At 44.2% G+C, this 17,823-nt stretch overlaps 1 protein-coding gene across 2 annotated transcripts in view; it reads left to right on the plus strand.

The window, feature by feature from the left end:
• Window positions 1-17,823, plus strand: part of LOC141127239 (hydroperoxide isomerase ALOXE3-like) — a 112,064-nt gene that overhangs the window by 34,470 nt on the left and 59,771 nt on the right. For both annotated transcript variants that reach the window (XM_073613505.1, XM_073613506.1), the window contains one exon: window positions 15,622-15,794. In XM_073613505.1, the coding sequence (XP_073469606.1) occupies window positions 15,622-15,794 (173 nt within the window). The remainder of the gene's footprint in view (window positions 1-15,621; window positions 15,795-17,823) is intronic.

Consider the following 17,823-nt stretch of genomic DNA (forward strand, 5'->3'; position numbering starts at 1 on the left):
AAGATATATCTAACAAATAGCATGTACATAGCAAAATTGACACCCCAAAATACATTCTGCTACCCCTCCTGAGTATGGCGATACCACATGTGTGGGACTTTTACACAGCCTAGCTACATAGAGAGGCTCAACATCAAGTAACACCTCCAGGCATTCTAGGGACATAAATTACACACACACATTCCTGACAACCTATCACATTATTATTATTATTATTATACAGGATTTATATAGCACCAACAGTTTGCACAGCGCTTTACAACATGGTGGCAGACAGTACAGTTACAATACAAATGAATACAGGAGGGATCAGAGGGCCCTGCTCGTTGGAGCTTACAATCTAGAAGGGAGGGTCAAGTGGAACAAAAGGTAATAACTGTGGGGATGAGCTGATGGAGAAAAAATTCACATTGTTGAAGGAACTTCATATTTCTAACATATAGCATGCACATACCAGTTACACACCCAAATACATTCTGCTGAGCAAAGGGTAAACAAAAGATTACCTGTGGTTGTAGCAGTGCAGTAGTCCACAGAGGAGAGCATCAGTCCAGGCAGCAGGCAGGAACATGGACAGCGACAGCAAAACAGGCAGAAGGCAGGAATACTGTCCATAGTAAGTACAAGCAGTGATATTGTCAGCACAACCAAAGCAGTGCTGTGAAAGGGGGATTTTGGCTGACCCTGTGCTCGAAGGCAGCCACAATGGGTTTGCTAAGGCATCCGGAAGATGAGTTTGGGCCCTAATTCTTTGGGTCTGGCGTGGAATTCCAGTGCTTGTACTGGGCCTTTCCCCCTGGGGTCTAGCGCCATTGGCATTTGCCGATTTAATTGGCTCTTTACCCTGATCAGGGCTGGGCTTTGTCTGAGGGACAAGCCTCCTCCCGATCGCTGCACTGAGAGGCCCCGGGGTCGCACACGAGTGGTGTGCACACATATCGCCAAGGTGACGGGCTGTGATTGGACACAGCCGGTCACGTGGTATTTTATTGGGTCTTTGCCCTGAACGGAGGATGGGCTGTGTCCCGAGGGACACACCTGATCCCCGATTGCCGCGCTGCAGGCCCCCGTGGGCGCGCAGGAGTGACGAGAACCAGAGGACATCATATGACACCTGTCCGGAGGGAGAAAGTGTTCCTGCCAGGGTCATATTATGATGGCCCGGTATGGAACTGGTTAAGGGGGACATAGCAGGGGTTGTGTCCTATGCCTACATACTTACAACTAATAGGTGTCCCTCATTCCCATCTTAGAAAGTTGGGAGGTATGGATACCTGCTCAAACAAGTGAGGCAGAAAGCTGCATATGTTTCACAAACAATCTCCACACACAAAGCTGATAAAACTGATACATTTCTCATCAGTGGCCACTCTAGGAACAATATATAGGGGGGACACATAAGATACCACAGTCAAAATGGAGGGGGGGGGCACTAATAATTTTTACCACTAAATCATACAATTGAAAAACCTGAAATAAGTATATATAAATAAGATTACAAAATACGAGAGTAATGCAATGTAATTGTAGTAACCTAACATTTAAAAGACAAGTTTTCAAGAGTTTCTCTTTCTTCCTCAGGTATTGCTTCAGACCTGAGAAAGAGGAAACTCTCAAAAGCTTTTCTTTATAGTTTAACTACCTCCCAACCGCCGTATAGTAAAATGACGGCGGACGGGATCTCCTCTCGTTCTAGGGGCATATGATGTCGCCCCAGTGTCACTGCTCTTGCATGCCTGCGGGGGGCGCGCAGTGCGACAAAGGCTGTCATGCTGTGTCCCTAGGACACAACGTGACCCCAATCTTGGTAAAGAGCCGATGATGCGGCTCTTTACTCATGTGATTGGCTGTGTCCAATCACAGCCGATCACATGTAAATGACAAAGTGTGAGGAGAGGAGAGCCAATCAGTGGTATCTCCTCGCAGGAGAGACTGTACAGATAATCAGGGCACTGATAATCTGTGCCCTTAAGATCAGTGCCCATCAGTGACACCAATCAGTGCTACCTTTCAGTAACCATCATTGCCTGCTCATCGGTGCCGCCCATCAGTGTCACCTATCAGTGCCGCCTATCAGTATGGCATATTAGTGCCTCTTCATCAGTGCCACCTGATCAGTGCCCATAAGTGCCGCCTCATCAATGGCCATCAGTGCATCCTATGAGTGCTCATCAGTGCCGCCTCATCAGCGCACATCAGTGAAAGAGAAAAATTACTTCTTTATTTACTGACAGAAACTAAGAAAAACATTTTTTTTCAAAACTTTTGGTCTTTTTTTTTTAATGCAAGAAATAAAAACCCAGCGGTGATGAAATACCACCAAAAGAAAACTCTATTTGTGTGAAAAAAATTATAAAAATTTAATTTTTGGTACAGCCTTGCATGACCGTACAATTGTCATTCAAATTGTGACAGCCCTGAAAGCTGAAAATTGACCTGGGCAGGAAGGGGGTGAAAGTGCCCTGTATTGAAGCATGCTGTGTAAATAATTCCCTGTGTTGAATATGTCACTAATGAAGACTAACTATCTAATACTAAGTACCATCATGTATCAATTTTACAGTCAGCCACTTTCTACCTGCTTCAAAATGAAAGACTTTTTTTTAACCACTTCAATACAGGGCATTTTCACCCCCTTCCTGCCCAGGCCAATTTTCAGCTTTCAGCGCTGTCACACTTTGAATGACAATTGCGCGGTCATGCGACTTTGTACCCAAATTAAATTTTGATCGTTTTTTTTCCCCCACAAATAGAGCTTTCTTTTGGTGGTATTTGATCACCTCTGCCTTTTTTTATTCTTTGCGCTATAAACAAAAAAAGAGTGACAATTTTGAAAAAAACTGGTTAAACAAAACTTTCATTTTTAAATAGGATTGTCAAGGTGCATTTATAAGGCCCCTTTCACACTGACAGACCGATTGGGTCTGCCTGTCAGTTTTTCAGGCGGACCCGATCGAACCATCCATAGCTCTGTATAGAGCAGCGGATGTCAGAGGACATGTGTCTGCTGACACTGGTCGGCATCCGATCCTGTCTGCTAAAAACAGTGTTTAGAGTACTCAGAGTCAGTGTTGCCAACCTACCAGATTGAAATTTACTGACACGACCCCCTTTACTTACTGGCACTGTCAAGTTTTTACTGGCGTATCTAAAAGTTACAAAATCTAATTTTTAAGTGCAAATTTTAATATTTAGGCTACAAACAAGTACAATATGCAATTAGCAAAGTGATTTAAGATAGATATTCGGGCAAAAACATATTTCTTATTTTATTTTCGATATAGTAAATAAGTAGCTCAGGGACAGGAATCGAGAGGGCAAGAAATTAGAATGGGCGGCACACACATGAAATTGACTCTTACAGTGACACTGACAGCAGTGTGCAGCAGCACAGATGATGATCGCACCTCACCAACATGACACTTCCCCTCCTGGCATGGAGAGTCACAGTGACCCTCTCTCTCCATGCCAGGTGGTCCCTTCAGACCACTCCCGGCTTGCCTTCCTCCTGTTCCGCAGACCTGCACATGAGGCTCCGGCTGCTCCATTCTTTTGCATCATGACTTCACGTGACACACTGGTGGCACAAGCCGAACACACTGTAGCAAGCACTCGGATGGTTTCGGCCAAGCGTCACAGCCATATTTTTTTTACTGGCAACCTTTTTCTTTCACTGGCATTTACTGGCAGGAGAAAAGTGCCCATTTTTTACTGGCTGTCAGTAGAAATACTTCCTAATTCCTCTCCCTGAGCTACTTATTTACTATATCGAAAATAAAATAAGAAATATGTTTTTGCCTTAATATCTATCTTAAATCACTTTGCTAATTGCATATTGTACTTGTTTGTAGCCTAAATATTAAAATTTTCACTTAAAAATGAGATTTTGTAACTTTTAGATATGTCAGTAAAAACTTGACAGTGCCAGTAAGTAAAGGGGGTCGTGTCAGTAAATTTCAATCTGGTAGGTTTGGCAACTCTGCTCCCAGGATAGAAAAAGGACTGTCTTTTAAGCTCTCTGCTATGTCTTTTCTAACGTATGAACCCATAACTGCTAAAAACAGAAAATATACTATCAAACACTTACCGTAATTTTCCGTACGAAAATGATGGATTCCATGGCAGCATACGTTTGGGTAGCCCCGCCCTCGCTCCTACCCCATAGGACCCCACTCCCATAAATTTTTAGGCTGAGCCAGAGGCCGCATTCCATTACTAGCCTACACATGAACTGGAAGGGAACGAACTACAGCTGCCATGGAGTCCATCAGGAAAGGAAAATTACGGTAAGTATTTGATAGTAAATTTTCCATTTGCTGATGAAGGCTGGGGACCAGATTCTGCTGTATACCCTATTAGTGCTGGCTCTTCTAGCACTCATCAGGGTGGACATGACTCCAGAGGAGCAGCCCAGCACCACTAGCCTCTACCTCTTAAGAATCAAACCTTCAGGTGGAGGCATGCTAGGCACGGGTGTACGAATGTGCCCTGCAGGAGAAGATCTGACCTGATAGGAAGAGGAACCGGATCCCGATAACTGAGTTGCAACAGAAGGGAAAACCACGGTCTGTTTGGCCAGAAGGAAATCGCTGCTACTATTTCTGCATTTTCTGAGAGGAGCCTCTGAAGGAATCTGAAGACAAGTGGAACTGGAGGAAATGCATATGCCCTGTGGAATCTCCACTGGTCCGTCAGTGCATCTATCCCGAGAGCTTGGGGCATTGACCCCTTGTGTAGAACTTCTCCAATTTGTAATTGCATGGGGAGGCAATGAGATCAGTTTCTGGGCTCACCCTCAGCGTAAGAATCCACTTGAAGGGACAACTCATTGTTGTTCAGTGGAAATCAGGACAGAAAGTCTGCCTGAGAATTCTGAACCCCTGGAACGTATACCGTGGAAATGTTGGAAAGGTTCTTCTGGGCCCATAACATAATCGGTTCTACTTCCTGAAGGAAACTCAGACTGCAAATTCCCCCTTGCCTCTTTATGTAAGTGACAGCCGTGGTATTGTCCATCCTCAGGAGCAACGATGCACCCCTCATCCGGTGACTGAAAGCAAGCAGGGTGCAGAAGTCCGCACGAAGCTCCAGGACGTTCGACACAAGTCCCAGAGAGGGAAAGCTCCACTGACCCTAAGTGACCTCTGAGAGGCAATGCGCCCCCCAGCCCCTGCAGCTGGTGTCAGCTGTAATCTTAGTCCAGCTGGTGAGAGCAATCGAATGGCAGTTGAGCAGGTTCTTCGTCTATAGACACCATGGAATACTCCTCTTCATCGATGGAGAGATGTGAATCCACTGATTCTTGTCTCTCAACCTCCACTGCTGAAAAATCTCCTTCTGAAAAGGGCGCATCCTCCATAAAGCCCAGTTGACCATTGGAGCCGTGGAGACCATGGTAAATATGATCATTAGGCACTGGGATGCCCAGAGATGGGAGGCCGAGAGGGCCAGGGAAATCCTGCTCTGGATTAACGGAAACTTTTATATTGGAAGGGAGATAGTGCTTTGGACCATGTGGAACTGGGCCCCGAGATAGATTAAAGACTGCGTGGGACTGAGGTGGCTCTTTTCTTGATTCACCAGCCAGCCAGCCAAACTCCTGGAGAACCTTGACAGCAGGAGGAGGTCATCCAGATAGTGGTGTAGTCGTATTCCCCTCCTCCCGATCAAGGCTACTGCCTTCAGCAAGACCTTGGAGAAAATGGGAGGCGGCGTTGAAAGCCTGAATGGCAGGCATGTAAACTGAAGGTGTTGGTGCCCCACTGCAAACCTGAAGGAAACTCTAGAAGGAGACTGCAACCGGCACATGGAAGTGGCCATCCTTCAAATCTCTAGAGATTTGAACAGTGACTTGCCTGCTGGGGCCTATCTTTATACAACATGGTTCTATGAGTGAGCAGTGGTGGCCGGTCCACAAGGGGCACCGCCCCCCCAGCCCGCACGATCTGTGTGGCCGTGCACTGTGCGGGGCGCCGGACCAACAGGTCTCTACCAGGTCCGTCACCCCCTCACAGGCACGCCACCACATCGCGAAGTCCCAGTTGGCCAGTTTCAGACCTGGAGGGGCCAGCCCACGCCCCCCCCCCAAAATCCTCCAGCAACAGCCACCACTGTGAGTGAGGAGGACAAAAAAGGAATGCAGCTTCTGGCTCAGCCTGAAAATTGAGTGAGTTGGGTCCTACGGGGTAGGAGTGAGGGCAGAGCTACCCAAACATATGCTGCCATGGAAGTCTGTCAGGAAAGTTCATTTTGAATATATGGCTGTAAATACCGAGCATTTTTTTGGTCCATGAGGTTTCTTTTCTACAATGCAATCTTTTTTAGCAAGGTTTCCATGATTTAGGTCATCAGAGTTGTAGCAATGCTATCTTTGTGCAATTTTGTTTTTTATTGTTAAAAGAAGGACTTCAGCAATTGTCTTAATATAATGGCGGTTTTCTTCCACCTCTCTGGTATGTGCTTTACTTAGACCTTTCATAATGTATGTATCCTTTTCTTTGTTTCTTTTAAAATCCTGCCACCTTACACAGGATTCTTTGTGGGAAGTAGACTTTCCATGTTGTGGCATCCCCTTTTCATTTTCCATTGCATTTTTCAAGTTGGAGAAACCAACATTAACAAACAGTACTTTTTTCATTTCTCCATGAGTATATTTGGACACAGAAAAAAATATACATGAAAAGCAGTATGCTGCATCTTGTAAAATTGAGTATTCCAGCCAGTTAAATGACTTGACCAAAAGCTTGCTCCAAATTTTGTCTGTGGGTATTTTATTAGTATTGGTTGTTTTGGCTCTTCAGTAGCACACTGACTGATGTCACAGGGCCCTGGTGCCTTGCTTTTAGTGCCACCAATGGTTCTATGTACCAAAGGATCACAGGATTGGGAGGATTCGCTATAAGCACTGAATTGATGTGCTTTTTAGTAACGGATGAATAAAAAGATTGCATATCTATCGTCTGATGTTATTTTCACCTTCTGCAGGAGACTCTAAAATACAAAAGGAAAAGGAAAGGGCTGTAGGGTTGCCACCTTTTCTTTGCGACAGATAACAGGTGGCATCTTTTATGGGGGCATCTTTTATGTGCAAATAGTGCACACCTGTCACAGGTTCCCAGGTATGCACTATTGTACATAAAAGATGCCCCCTAAAAAATACCACAGGTGACCTAGGTATGCACTAATGCATATAAGATGCCCCCATTAAAGATGCCACGATCATCTTCCGTGGGTTACTAACAGTTTTCCCCCTCCTGTTTGCCCACATGCACCTTACCTCAAGAATTTTTATTACACAATTTAATACATAATGATGGTGGGTCCATACTGAACCTCAGGCAATTGATTACCCTTCGAAATGTAACAAAAAAAAAAATTCAAATGTTTTTTGAATTTAACCACTTACCGACCGCCGCACGACTATATACGTCCTGACTTTGAAGAGGGATAGCTCGGTAATGGCAGCAGCTGCTGCTACAACCGAGGTATCCATCTCTTCAGGTGGCGGTTCAGTTAACGATAATGGTGGTCTCTGCAACGGATTCACCACGAGATCACCGTTATCGAAGAGTGAGGCTAAGATGGTCCCCACCCGTCTCCATACCATAGCAGGGCGGAAGCGACGTCAAAAGGTCACTTCCGCCCATACGTCTTAAAGGCACATTTTTCTGTTGTCATTTTTTTCAAATGACAATTTTTTTTTCTTTTATTGCATTTTAGTCTAAATATGAGATCTGAGGTCTTTTTGACCCCAGATCTCATATTTAAGAGGACCTGTCATGCTTTATTCTATTACAAGGGATGTTTACATTCCTTGTAATAGGGATAAAAGTGACCCATTTTTTTTAAAAAAAACAGTGTAAAAATAAATAAAATAAATAAGAAAAAAAAAATTTTAAAGCGCCTCGTCCCGACGGGCTCGCGTGCAGAAGCGAACACATATGTGAGTAGCGCCCGCATATGAAAACGGTGGTCAAACCACACATGTGAGGTATTGCCGTGATCATTAGAGCGAGAGCAATAATTCTAGCCCTAGACCTCCTCTGTAACTCAAAACATGCAACCTGTAGAATTTTTTAAACGTCGCCTATGGAGATTTTTAAGGGTAAAAGTTGGACGCCATTCCACAAGCGGGCGCAATTTTGAAGCGTGACATGTTGGGTATTAATTTACTCGGTGTAACATTATCTTTCACAATATAAAAAAAAAATGGGTTAACTTTACTATTGTCTTTTTTTTTATTCAAAAAAGTGAATTTTTTCCAAAAAAAGTGCGCTTGTAAGACCGCTGCGCAAATACGGTGTGACAAAAAGTATTGCAATGACCTCCATTTTATTCTCTAGGGTGTTAGAAAAAAAATGTATAATGCTTGGGGGTTCTGAGTAATCTTCTAGCAAAAAAACGTGTTTTTAACTTGTAAACACCGAGTCTGAAAAAGAGACCCGGTCTTAAAGTGGTCAAGCTAATGTGTGAAACTTGCTTCAAACTCGATAATAACCCGATTCCCTTTTGTTCCCTGGGGCACAGAGGTGGATCAGTTGGCTGATTGGACAAGCTGATATCTGCTCCCTCACTATGTGCTGTGCGTTGGAACTTCTTTTTAAACTGCACGAAGTTCCAGCGCACAGCAGAGTTTAGTAGGGATGGATAACCCTGCCCACAAGCACCCGGTTTTGCCGCGCACTTGGGAAAGAAGGCACACCGGTGTTTGGGCCTGCAGGAGGAGCTCAATGTCTACTGTGCAATAGATCTCAAAGACACCAATGTGATATATCAACATAAATGTCCAAAAACTAATAAAAAAAAATTGCCTCCAAAAAATTTCTCAAAAAAGACAAACAGATGAGTAAAGGTGCACTATTCCCAGTTTTCCTTAATAATGACATCCAATAAAGTGCTTCTGTTTTCCACCAGTGCTCAAAAGTAGAAATAGTGGCCTCTTACCAAATCACTATGATCTCCAGATTATAAGAGATCATGAACAGCATGAGTTGCAGAACTTCCTTCAACCTCCCAGGTTCAGCTGTACATTGGCACTGTGTGGAAGTCGATCATATGTTCATCAATAGATGCCTCAATCTCCAAACCAGATCTCGTTGTGAGCCTCGAGCCAGCTATTCTTAGTATTGAGCCATATAAAAATAAGGAAGACTAATCATGCAGTATGTCCAAAAAAATATTAGTTTAATAAAATGTATGCACTTACAACAATTAGATAAAAAATGAGCAGTAGAAAGAGGGGTCTGACTGCGGCTTACACTGCCACCGGAGCACAGTATTGTCTCAGCTCCTATCTCCTTCCAATACATTTCCCCGTATAAGGCTACAGCTGGGATTGGAGCGCTTCAGAAAGGAACCCTTGCAAGAATGCAAAGAGCATTTAATTAAACTTGGAGTTTGCTTCAAATGCTGTGCTTCCACAGAACACCATGCTAAAGACTGTAAGGCTACTATTAAGTGCATAGAATGTGATGATCACATGCAAGCGCCTCATCCATTTCAAGACAGTCCTACTCTGTCCACAGGTAATCCTTCTGATCCAATGCAGGGTGGAGAGAACACAGACCAAACAGCGCCTTATACTCCAGTTTTCTTCATATGTACAGATATCTGTGGAGAGGGACAGTGCTAAAATATGCTTTGTTTGTGTATACCTCAAGGGTCAAACTGAAAAATATGTAAGACTGTATATTATTCTAGATGATAAGAGTAAAAGATCTCTTGCAAGATCCAAGATTTTTGCACCTGGTAAATATAATGGGAGATGTCTTACCATATACCCTGGGTATCTGTGGTATCACAGAAGTTTCAGGCAGGAGAGCCCCTGGTCTTTCAGTAGCTCCTCTGAATAGCAGTATATAAATACCATTGGCCACTCTCATTGAGTGCAACCAGATTCCAGCCAAAAGAGAGGAGACCCTATTCCAGCAGCCACCTCTCATCACTCTCACTTAAGAGGCATAGGTGACAACATACCAGCTCTTGACAAAAATGCTGATGTTCTCCTGCTTTTTTGCAAAGACATCCTAAGGGTACACAAGGCTCGCCAACAAATCAGTGGGCCACATGATGCACCATATGACCAGTGCCTGGACCAAGGCTGGGTCATCATAGGTGTAGCGCTGGTAGATTTTAATCTACCGCTGATAGGTAAATCTAGTGGGTCACTTATTATAGGAAGTTATATTTGCCTCTGTTCCAGCTTGGCTGATGTTGCGTGTAGTTTCACACTGTGCCGGTGGGTGTCATTGTCGCCATGGGTCAGTGTTGGAAAAGCAACGTGTTGAAGGGTATGAGTGCTTCTCTGTCCCGGAGATAACTCGGTGGAGGTAGTCCTCCGAGTTGCATTCTGGGAGAGGGTATTTATGGGACAGTTGCCATGTTCTAGGGTTCGTTTTCAGCCACCTGCTGGCCCTCCTGGCCGACAGGTATGTGTTAAGAGTACCACCTCGTGGCCCTCCGTTCCGGAGGCCCACATCGCTGCGGCGTGTGGGTGGGCCCAGAAGCCTGTCTGGGGCCTACCACAGCAGCAGAGGAATGGTCCTGAGCTGTCTATCCTGAGTGAAGAAGCTGGACAACCGAGAAGATCCCAGGGTAGGACTCATCATGGAAGGATCATGCAGAGTGCTGGTCTGGAGAGGGGCCTGGTGACTCGGTTGGAGGACGTATCCTAAAGTAATCTTACTGCATAGTACTGCTGGGTTGGCTTAATGGTTCAAGTACTGTGTCTGACATTCATCGCAAACCAATACATCCTGTGGCAGAGGATTGTACGGGTTTTATTTCAAACAAGTCTGTGGCAGAGACTTTTGTTCGTGCTACGTACTGGCTGCTAGACAAGTGAGAGAGGTCTATCCAGGCGGGCAAAGATTAAATCCCACAAGGGGAGACTATTCAACTACAAGTGTTCAATTCCAAAGTGTGTTCTGAAGAATACTAAGGAAAGGTATTTGAGCTTCCCTGCAGCTTCCCTTTTGCCTCTTTCCTGCTACTTCCTTTATTTGTTCATTAAAGCATTGGAAAACCTACTCAAGTGTTTGGTGCTTACATCGTCCAGAGGTAAACTCAACGGAACCCTAGACCTGGTGCCGGTGAAACAGAGGTATCGAGAGTGAAGGTAACAAGCCTGCTTTAAACCAGAAGCTCCACCGAGAGTTAGTGCTACATAGGCAACATCTGTCTGATTAATGTCAGGAGGTCTTCAAGTGAATCAATGCAGAATTAATTTGCAAAAGATCATTCTAAACCTACAACACCTTATGGGGAAGAACAGGAATGTTGGTACCTCCCATGCTTTGGTGTGTACCATCCTCACAAGCCAGATCAGATCATGGTGGTCTTCGACTCAAGGGCTCAATATGAAAGGTTTCCCTCAATGATGTTCTTCTCATCGGGTCTAATCTGAAAAACAACCTTATAGGAGTTTTGTTCTGCTTCAGACAAGAACCAATTGCTGTTATGGCTGACATTCAGCAAATGTTCAACAGTTTCATTGTTCGAGAAGACAACAGAAACACCCTCAGGTTTTTATGGTATCGCAACAATGAGTTCACACCGATTCTACGTTTGAACTGGTTAATCTTGAGTCAGATAGTAAATCAGAGCTAATATTGTGACACAACACCTCTGTGAGGTCAAAGAGGAGACGAGTTCTCACCATTTTGAATGCTTTTTGAAGTGGTCTTTTGTAGTTCAAGCTATTGCATGACTTATCTATGTTGCTGCCTTCCCCTCTGCAGAACTTGATTCAAAGGGAGGTATGAAGGACTGGTGCATGTTGCTGCCTTCCCCTCTGAAAATACACTCATAAACTGTCTTCTGTGCCATCTTTCAGACACCTGTAAAGACTTTTCAAGTTTTACAGTATGTAAATGTTTGCTTTAGGCCTCATGTACACGAGATGCTGGTGCAAACTCTGCTGAACACATGTTTTTAAAAGCTGAAACTGGCGCTTAGAAACGCCTGTTTTGCCGCATTTGCATGCCGCGTTTAGCCGCGTTTTACCGTGTTTGCGTCTAGAAGCGTCTGCAGAGCAGAGAATAACATTTTGCGACCCAACTTTGGGGCCCCGTATCTCGGAGTCACTTGGTGCTAGGAACCCCACATTTGGTGTGCTAACACAGTGGAACTAGCACTACAGAAAAGCCATCCTAAGGGTACACAAGGCTCGCCAACAAATCAGTGGGCCACATGATGCACCATATGACCAATGCCTGGACCAAGGCTGGGTCATCATAGGCAACATCTGTCTGGGTAATGTCAGGAGGTCTTCAAGTGAATCAATGCAGAATTAATTTGCAAAAGATCATTCTAAACTTACAACACCTCATGGGGAAGAACAGGAATGTTGGTACCTCCCATGCTTTGGTGTGTACCATCCTCACAAGCCAGATCAGATCATGGTGGTCTTCGACTCAAGGGCTCAATATGAAAGGTTTCCCTCAATGATGTTCTTCTCATCGGGTCTAATCTGAAAAACAACCTTATAGGAGTTTTGTTCTGCTTCAGACAAGAACCAATTGCTGTTATGGCTGACATTCAGCAAATGTTCCACAGTTTCATTGTTCGAGAAGACAACAGAAACACCCTCAGGTTTTTATGGTATCGCAACAATGAGTTCACACCGATTCTACGTTTGAACTGGTTAATCTTGAGTCAGATAGGAAATCAGAGCTAATATTGTGACACAACACCTCTGTGAGGTCAAAGAGGAGACGAGTTCTCACCATTTTGAATGCTTTTTGAAGTGGTCTTTTGTAGTTCAAGCTATTGCATGACTTATCTATGTTGCTGCCTTCCCCTCTGCAGAACTTTATTCAAAGGGAGGTATGAAGGACTGGTGCATGTTGCTGCCTTCCCCTCTGAAAATACACTCATAAACTGTCTTCTGTGCCATCTTTCAGACACCTGTAAAGACTTTTCAAGTTTTACAGTATGTAAATGTTTGCTTTAGGCCTCATGCACACGAGATGCTGGTGCAAACTCTGCTGAACACATGTTTTTAAAAGCTGAAACTGGGGCTTAGAAACGCCTGTTTTGCCGCATTTGCATGCCGCGTTTAGCCGCGTTTTACCGTGTTTGCGTCTAGAAGCGTCTGCAGAGCAGAGAATAACATTTTGCGACCCAACTTTGGGGCCCCGTATCTCGGGGTCACTTGGTGCTAGGAACCCCACATTTGGTGTGCTAACACAGTGGAACTAGCACTACAGAAAAGCCATCCAAAGGGTACACAAGGCTCGCCAACAAATCAGTGGGCCACATGATGCACCATATGACCAATGCCTGGACCAAGGCTGGGTCATCATAGGCAACATCTGTCTGGGTAATGTCAGGAGGTCTTCAAGTGAATCAATGCAGAATTAATTTGCAAAAGATCATTCTAAACTTACAACACCTCATGGGGAAGAACAGGAATGTTGGTACCTCCCATGCTTTGGTGTGTACCATCCTCACAAGCCAGATCAGATCATGGTGGTCTTCGACTCAAGGGCTCAATATGAAAGGTTTCCCTCAATGATGTTCTTCTCATCGGGTCTAATCTGAAAAACAACCTTATAGGAGTTTTGTTCTGCTTCAGACAAGAACCAATTGCTGTTATGGCTGACATTCAGCAAATGTTCCACAGTTTCATTGTTCGAGAAGACAACAGAAACACCCTCAGGTTTTTATGGTATCGCAACAATGAGTTCACACCGATTCTACGTTTGAACTGGTTAATCTTGAGTCAGATAGGAAATCAGAGCTAATATTGTGACACAACACCTCTGTGAGGTCAAAGAGGAGACGAGTTCTCACCATTTTGAATGCTTTTTGAAGTGGTCTTTTGTAGTACAAGCTATTGCATGACTTATCTACGTTGCTGCCTTCCCCTCTGCAGAACTTGATTCAAAGAGAGGTATGAAGGACTGGTGCATGTTGCTGCCTTCCCCTCTGAAAATACACTCATAAACTGTCTTCTGTGCCATCTTTCAGACACCTGTAAAAACTTTACAAGTTTTACAGTATGTAAATGTTTGCTTTAGGCCTCATGCACACGAGATGCTAGTGCAAACTCTGCTGAACACACGTTTTTAAAAGCTGAAACTGGCGTTGCACTTCTGCAGCAGAGAATAACATTTTCCGACCTGACTTTGGGGCCCCATATCTCGGGGCCATTTAGTAATAGGAACCCCAAATTTGGATATGTTGTAGTTCTAGGTCCACTGTGTTTTGTGTCTGCACACCAAATTTGGGGTTCCTAGCACCAAGTGGCCCCAAGATATGGGGCCCCAAAGTCGGGTGGTAAAAACACTTATAAACGCAAACGCGGCTAAACGCGGTACCGCGTTTAGCCGCGTTTGGTGTCTGAAACGTGGAAAACTTTTGCGTCTGAACCCATTTTTTTGCTCCTGGATAAACAAGGTTAAACACAACTGTCTAAAAATGCCAAAAAACGAGACTGTGTACATGGACACATAGGATAACATTGAATGGGTTCAGGGGCAGTTGAAAAAAGCGTCCAACTGCCTCCGAACGCGAGTTTAACAGCGTCTCGTGTGCATGAGGCCTTATTCTTCCATAATATATAAATAAACGTGCCTGCGCTGAAAAAACAGATATATCCCAATAGTTGGGAGGTGCATATATAGTGTAAAACTATACTACAAAATTTCAATATAAAAAAAAAAAAAATGCTAGTAATATATAAATTATAGAATGAATACAATCCTTATATAAAAGTATCCCATAAAGTGCAACATGCAAAAAAAACAATATATATATGTGGTTAGAAATATAAGATCAAAGTGCAAAATCAAGTGTCTACATTTAAAAAGTTCAATTCATTGATATCAACACATAAAGTGCAAGTAAGTGATGTCCACAAAAAACAGTGTTCCTCATGCTCCTCCTTAATGGTGTTCACAATCCAGCATGCTTCAGTGCTCTCCTGTGACCCCCCACTTGTGCTTGCGCTCACCTCTGAACGTGTGACACGGTAATTAAACGGTGTCTAAACACGCATTGGAGCCACCCCTTGGGGTACTCACAATATGTAGGTGCGTGAGTGCACCAATCTTTCCAGAGAGTGTTTGTATAAAACAAGTGTTTGTATGGCGTGCGGTGTGTCGTTCCTCATCTACCTCTGTTGCTGACAGCTCCGTCCTACCCCTCCCCGACGCGTATTCGGCACAGGCATCACGTGCCTTCCTCTGGGGGATAATATATTTTAAATAAATCCCTACTGTATCACACTATGGAGCTTTTTCTTTCTTGTATGTGAGACATGCAATATCTCTTCAGTAATAAAATACATTAACTACCTGTTTACAATCCTCTGTAGAATGTACACTAAGCTGAACATGCAAAGCTCAGTTTGAATTCCTCCACAGTATCTGTGTGCCGGGATAATTGCATTTCTGTGCATGCACAGGAGTGACATCAGCTCGCAACAGCCAATCAAGATGGTTGCAGACTGGCACTTAGTAGCATCCAGGGAGAAGATGCCTGTGCCAGCAAGAGACCTCACAGGTGTAGGGCCATTAGTGAGAATTCTACTTTAAGCCACTTGTATACTTGATCACTCCCTCTGTATCTACTTCTTTAATAAAGCATATCTTCGTTTTTAAAACTCTTGTATTTCAGATATAGTGAGTAAGATATGGAAGGAGGATGCTTTCTTTGGAAGCCAATATCTGAATGGAATTAACCCCACACTGATCAAGAAATGTGTTAAAATTCCAGGGAACTTCCCAGTTACTGAACAGATGGTGGCTCCATCCCTGGGGGCTTCCACAAACCTACAGAAAGAACTCCAGGTGAAGTTATTATCTGTTGTGGAGATATGAATCTTAATTATACAATCCAATTCCAAAAAAGTTGGGACTCCTTGTAAAATCTACATAAAAACAGATTGCAATGATTTGCAAATCTCATAAACCCATATTTTAATCACAATAGAAAAAAATAAAATGCATTAAATGTTTAAACTGAGAAAATGTAAAATTTTAAGTAAAAAATAAGGTAATTTTGAAGTTGATGACAGCAACACATCTCCAAAAATTTAGGACAGGGCATTAAAAAGTGGTACTAAGAAGGAAGCGCTGGAAGAACATGTTGCAACAAATTATCGTATTTTTTGCTCTGTAAGACGTACTGCCCCTCCCCAAAAAAATGGGGGAAAATGTCTCTGCGTCTTATGGAGCGAATACTGACCAGGCCAACTGACCCCCCCCCCCCCCCGTCTCCGCCACTGCCACCATGTCCAAATATCCCATGAATGCACTCCTGGCTGAGCTTGTCATTCCCAGAAGACAAAGCATGGAGTACGGCCGCGTGACAGGCAGATGTGATGACGTCCTCGCCACTCGCCAGGCACAGATAAGGCTGCATTACATGGGACAGGTCTGGCTACAGTACATGGGACAGGTATGGCTACAGTACATGGGACAGGTCTGGCTACAGTACATGGGACAGGTCTGGCTACAGTACATGGGACAGGTCTGGCTGCAGTACATTGGACAGGTCTGGCTGCAGTACATTGGACAGGTCTGGCTGCAGTACATTGGACAGGTCTGGCTGCAGTACATTGGACAGGTCTGGCTGCAGTAAATGGGACAGGTCAGGCTGCATTTCATGGGACTGGTAAGGCTTCATTTCATTGACACAAGTCAGGCTGCATTTCATGGGCACTGGTAAGGCTTAATTTAATTGGCAATGTAAGGCTGACAGCCAGATGTGATGACGTCCTTGCCAGTCGCCAGGCACAGATAAGGCTGAATTACATGGGACAGGTCTGGCTGCAGTACATGGGACAGATCTTGCTGCAGTACATGGAACAGGTCTGGCTGCAGTACATGGAACAGGTCTGGTTGCATTACATGGGACAGGTCTGGCTGCATTACATGGGACAGGTCTGGCTGCATTACATGGGACAGGTCTGGCTGCAGTACATGGGACAGGTCTGGCTGCAGTACATGGGACAGGTCTGGCTGCAGTACATGGGACAGGTCTGGCTGCAGTACATGGGACAGGTCTGGCTGCATTACATGGGACAGGTCTGGCTGCATTACATGGGACAGGTCTGGCTGCATTACATGGGACAGGTCTGGCTGCAGTACATGGGACAGGTCTGGCTGCAGTACATTGGACAGGTCTGTCTGCAGTACATTGGACAGGTCTGTCTGCAGTACATTGGACAGGTCTGGCTGCAGTAAATGGGACAGTTAAGGTTGCATTTCATGGGACTGGTAAGGCTTCATTTCACTGGCACAAGTCAGGCTGCATTTCATGGGCACTGGTAAGGCTTCATTTAATTGGCACTGGTAAGGCTGAATTTAATTGGCACTGATAAGGCTGCATTTCGTGGGCACTGGTAAATATTTTAGTACACCACGGGCAGAGGACAGTGTCAGTAGAGCAGAGGTTGGTGTCTGTAGAGCAGTGAACAGTGTCAGTACTTTTTTTATTTTATTATTGTATTATTTTTTACAATTTTATTTATTTTTTACAATTGTATTGTTTTATTATTTTTTACAATTTTATTTTTTTATTATTTTTGTATAATTTTTTTTAACAGCCTTGTTGGGGGTGGTCTCAGACCCCTGATGATTGAGGACACGGTCCTCAACATCCATCTCTGCAGCCTAAGCTATACAGAATGAATGAACAGGAAGAGCTCTGCACAGTCTCCCTGGTCATTCACCAACAAGCATAGTAAACACAGTTTACTATGCTTCAGTTATGAAAGAACAGAGTGAATGATCAGTACCGATTACTCACTGTATTCATTCAGTAAAGGAAGGGGCTGAAAAGGGGATAACTATAATGTTACCTGCCCTCTTCCTG

This window comes from Aquarana catesbeiana, linkage group LG02 (assembly GCF_042186555.1).
Source record: "Aquarana catesbeiana isolate 2022-GZ linkage group LG02, ASM4218655v1, whole genome shotgun sequence".
In the NCBI taxonomy this organism is placed as follows: Eukaryota; Metazoa; Chordata; class Amphibia; order Anura; family Ranidae; genus Aquarana; species Aquarana catesbeiana.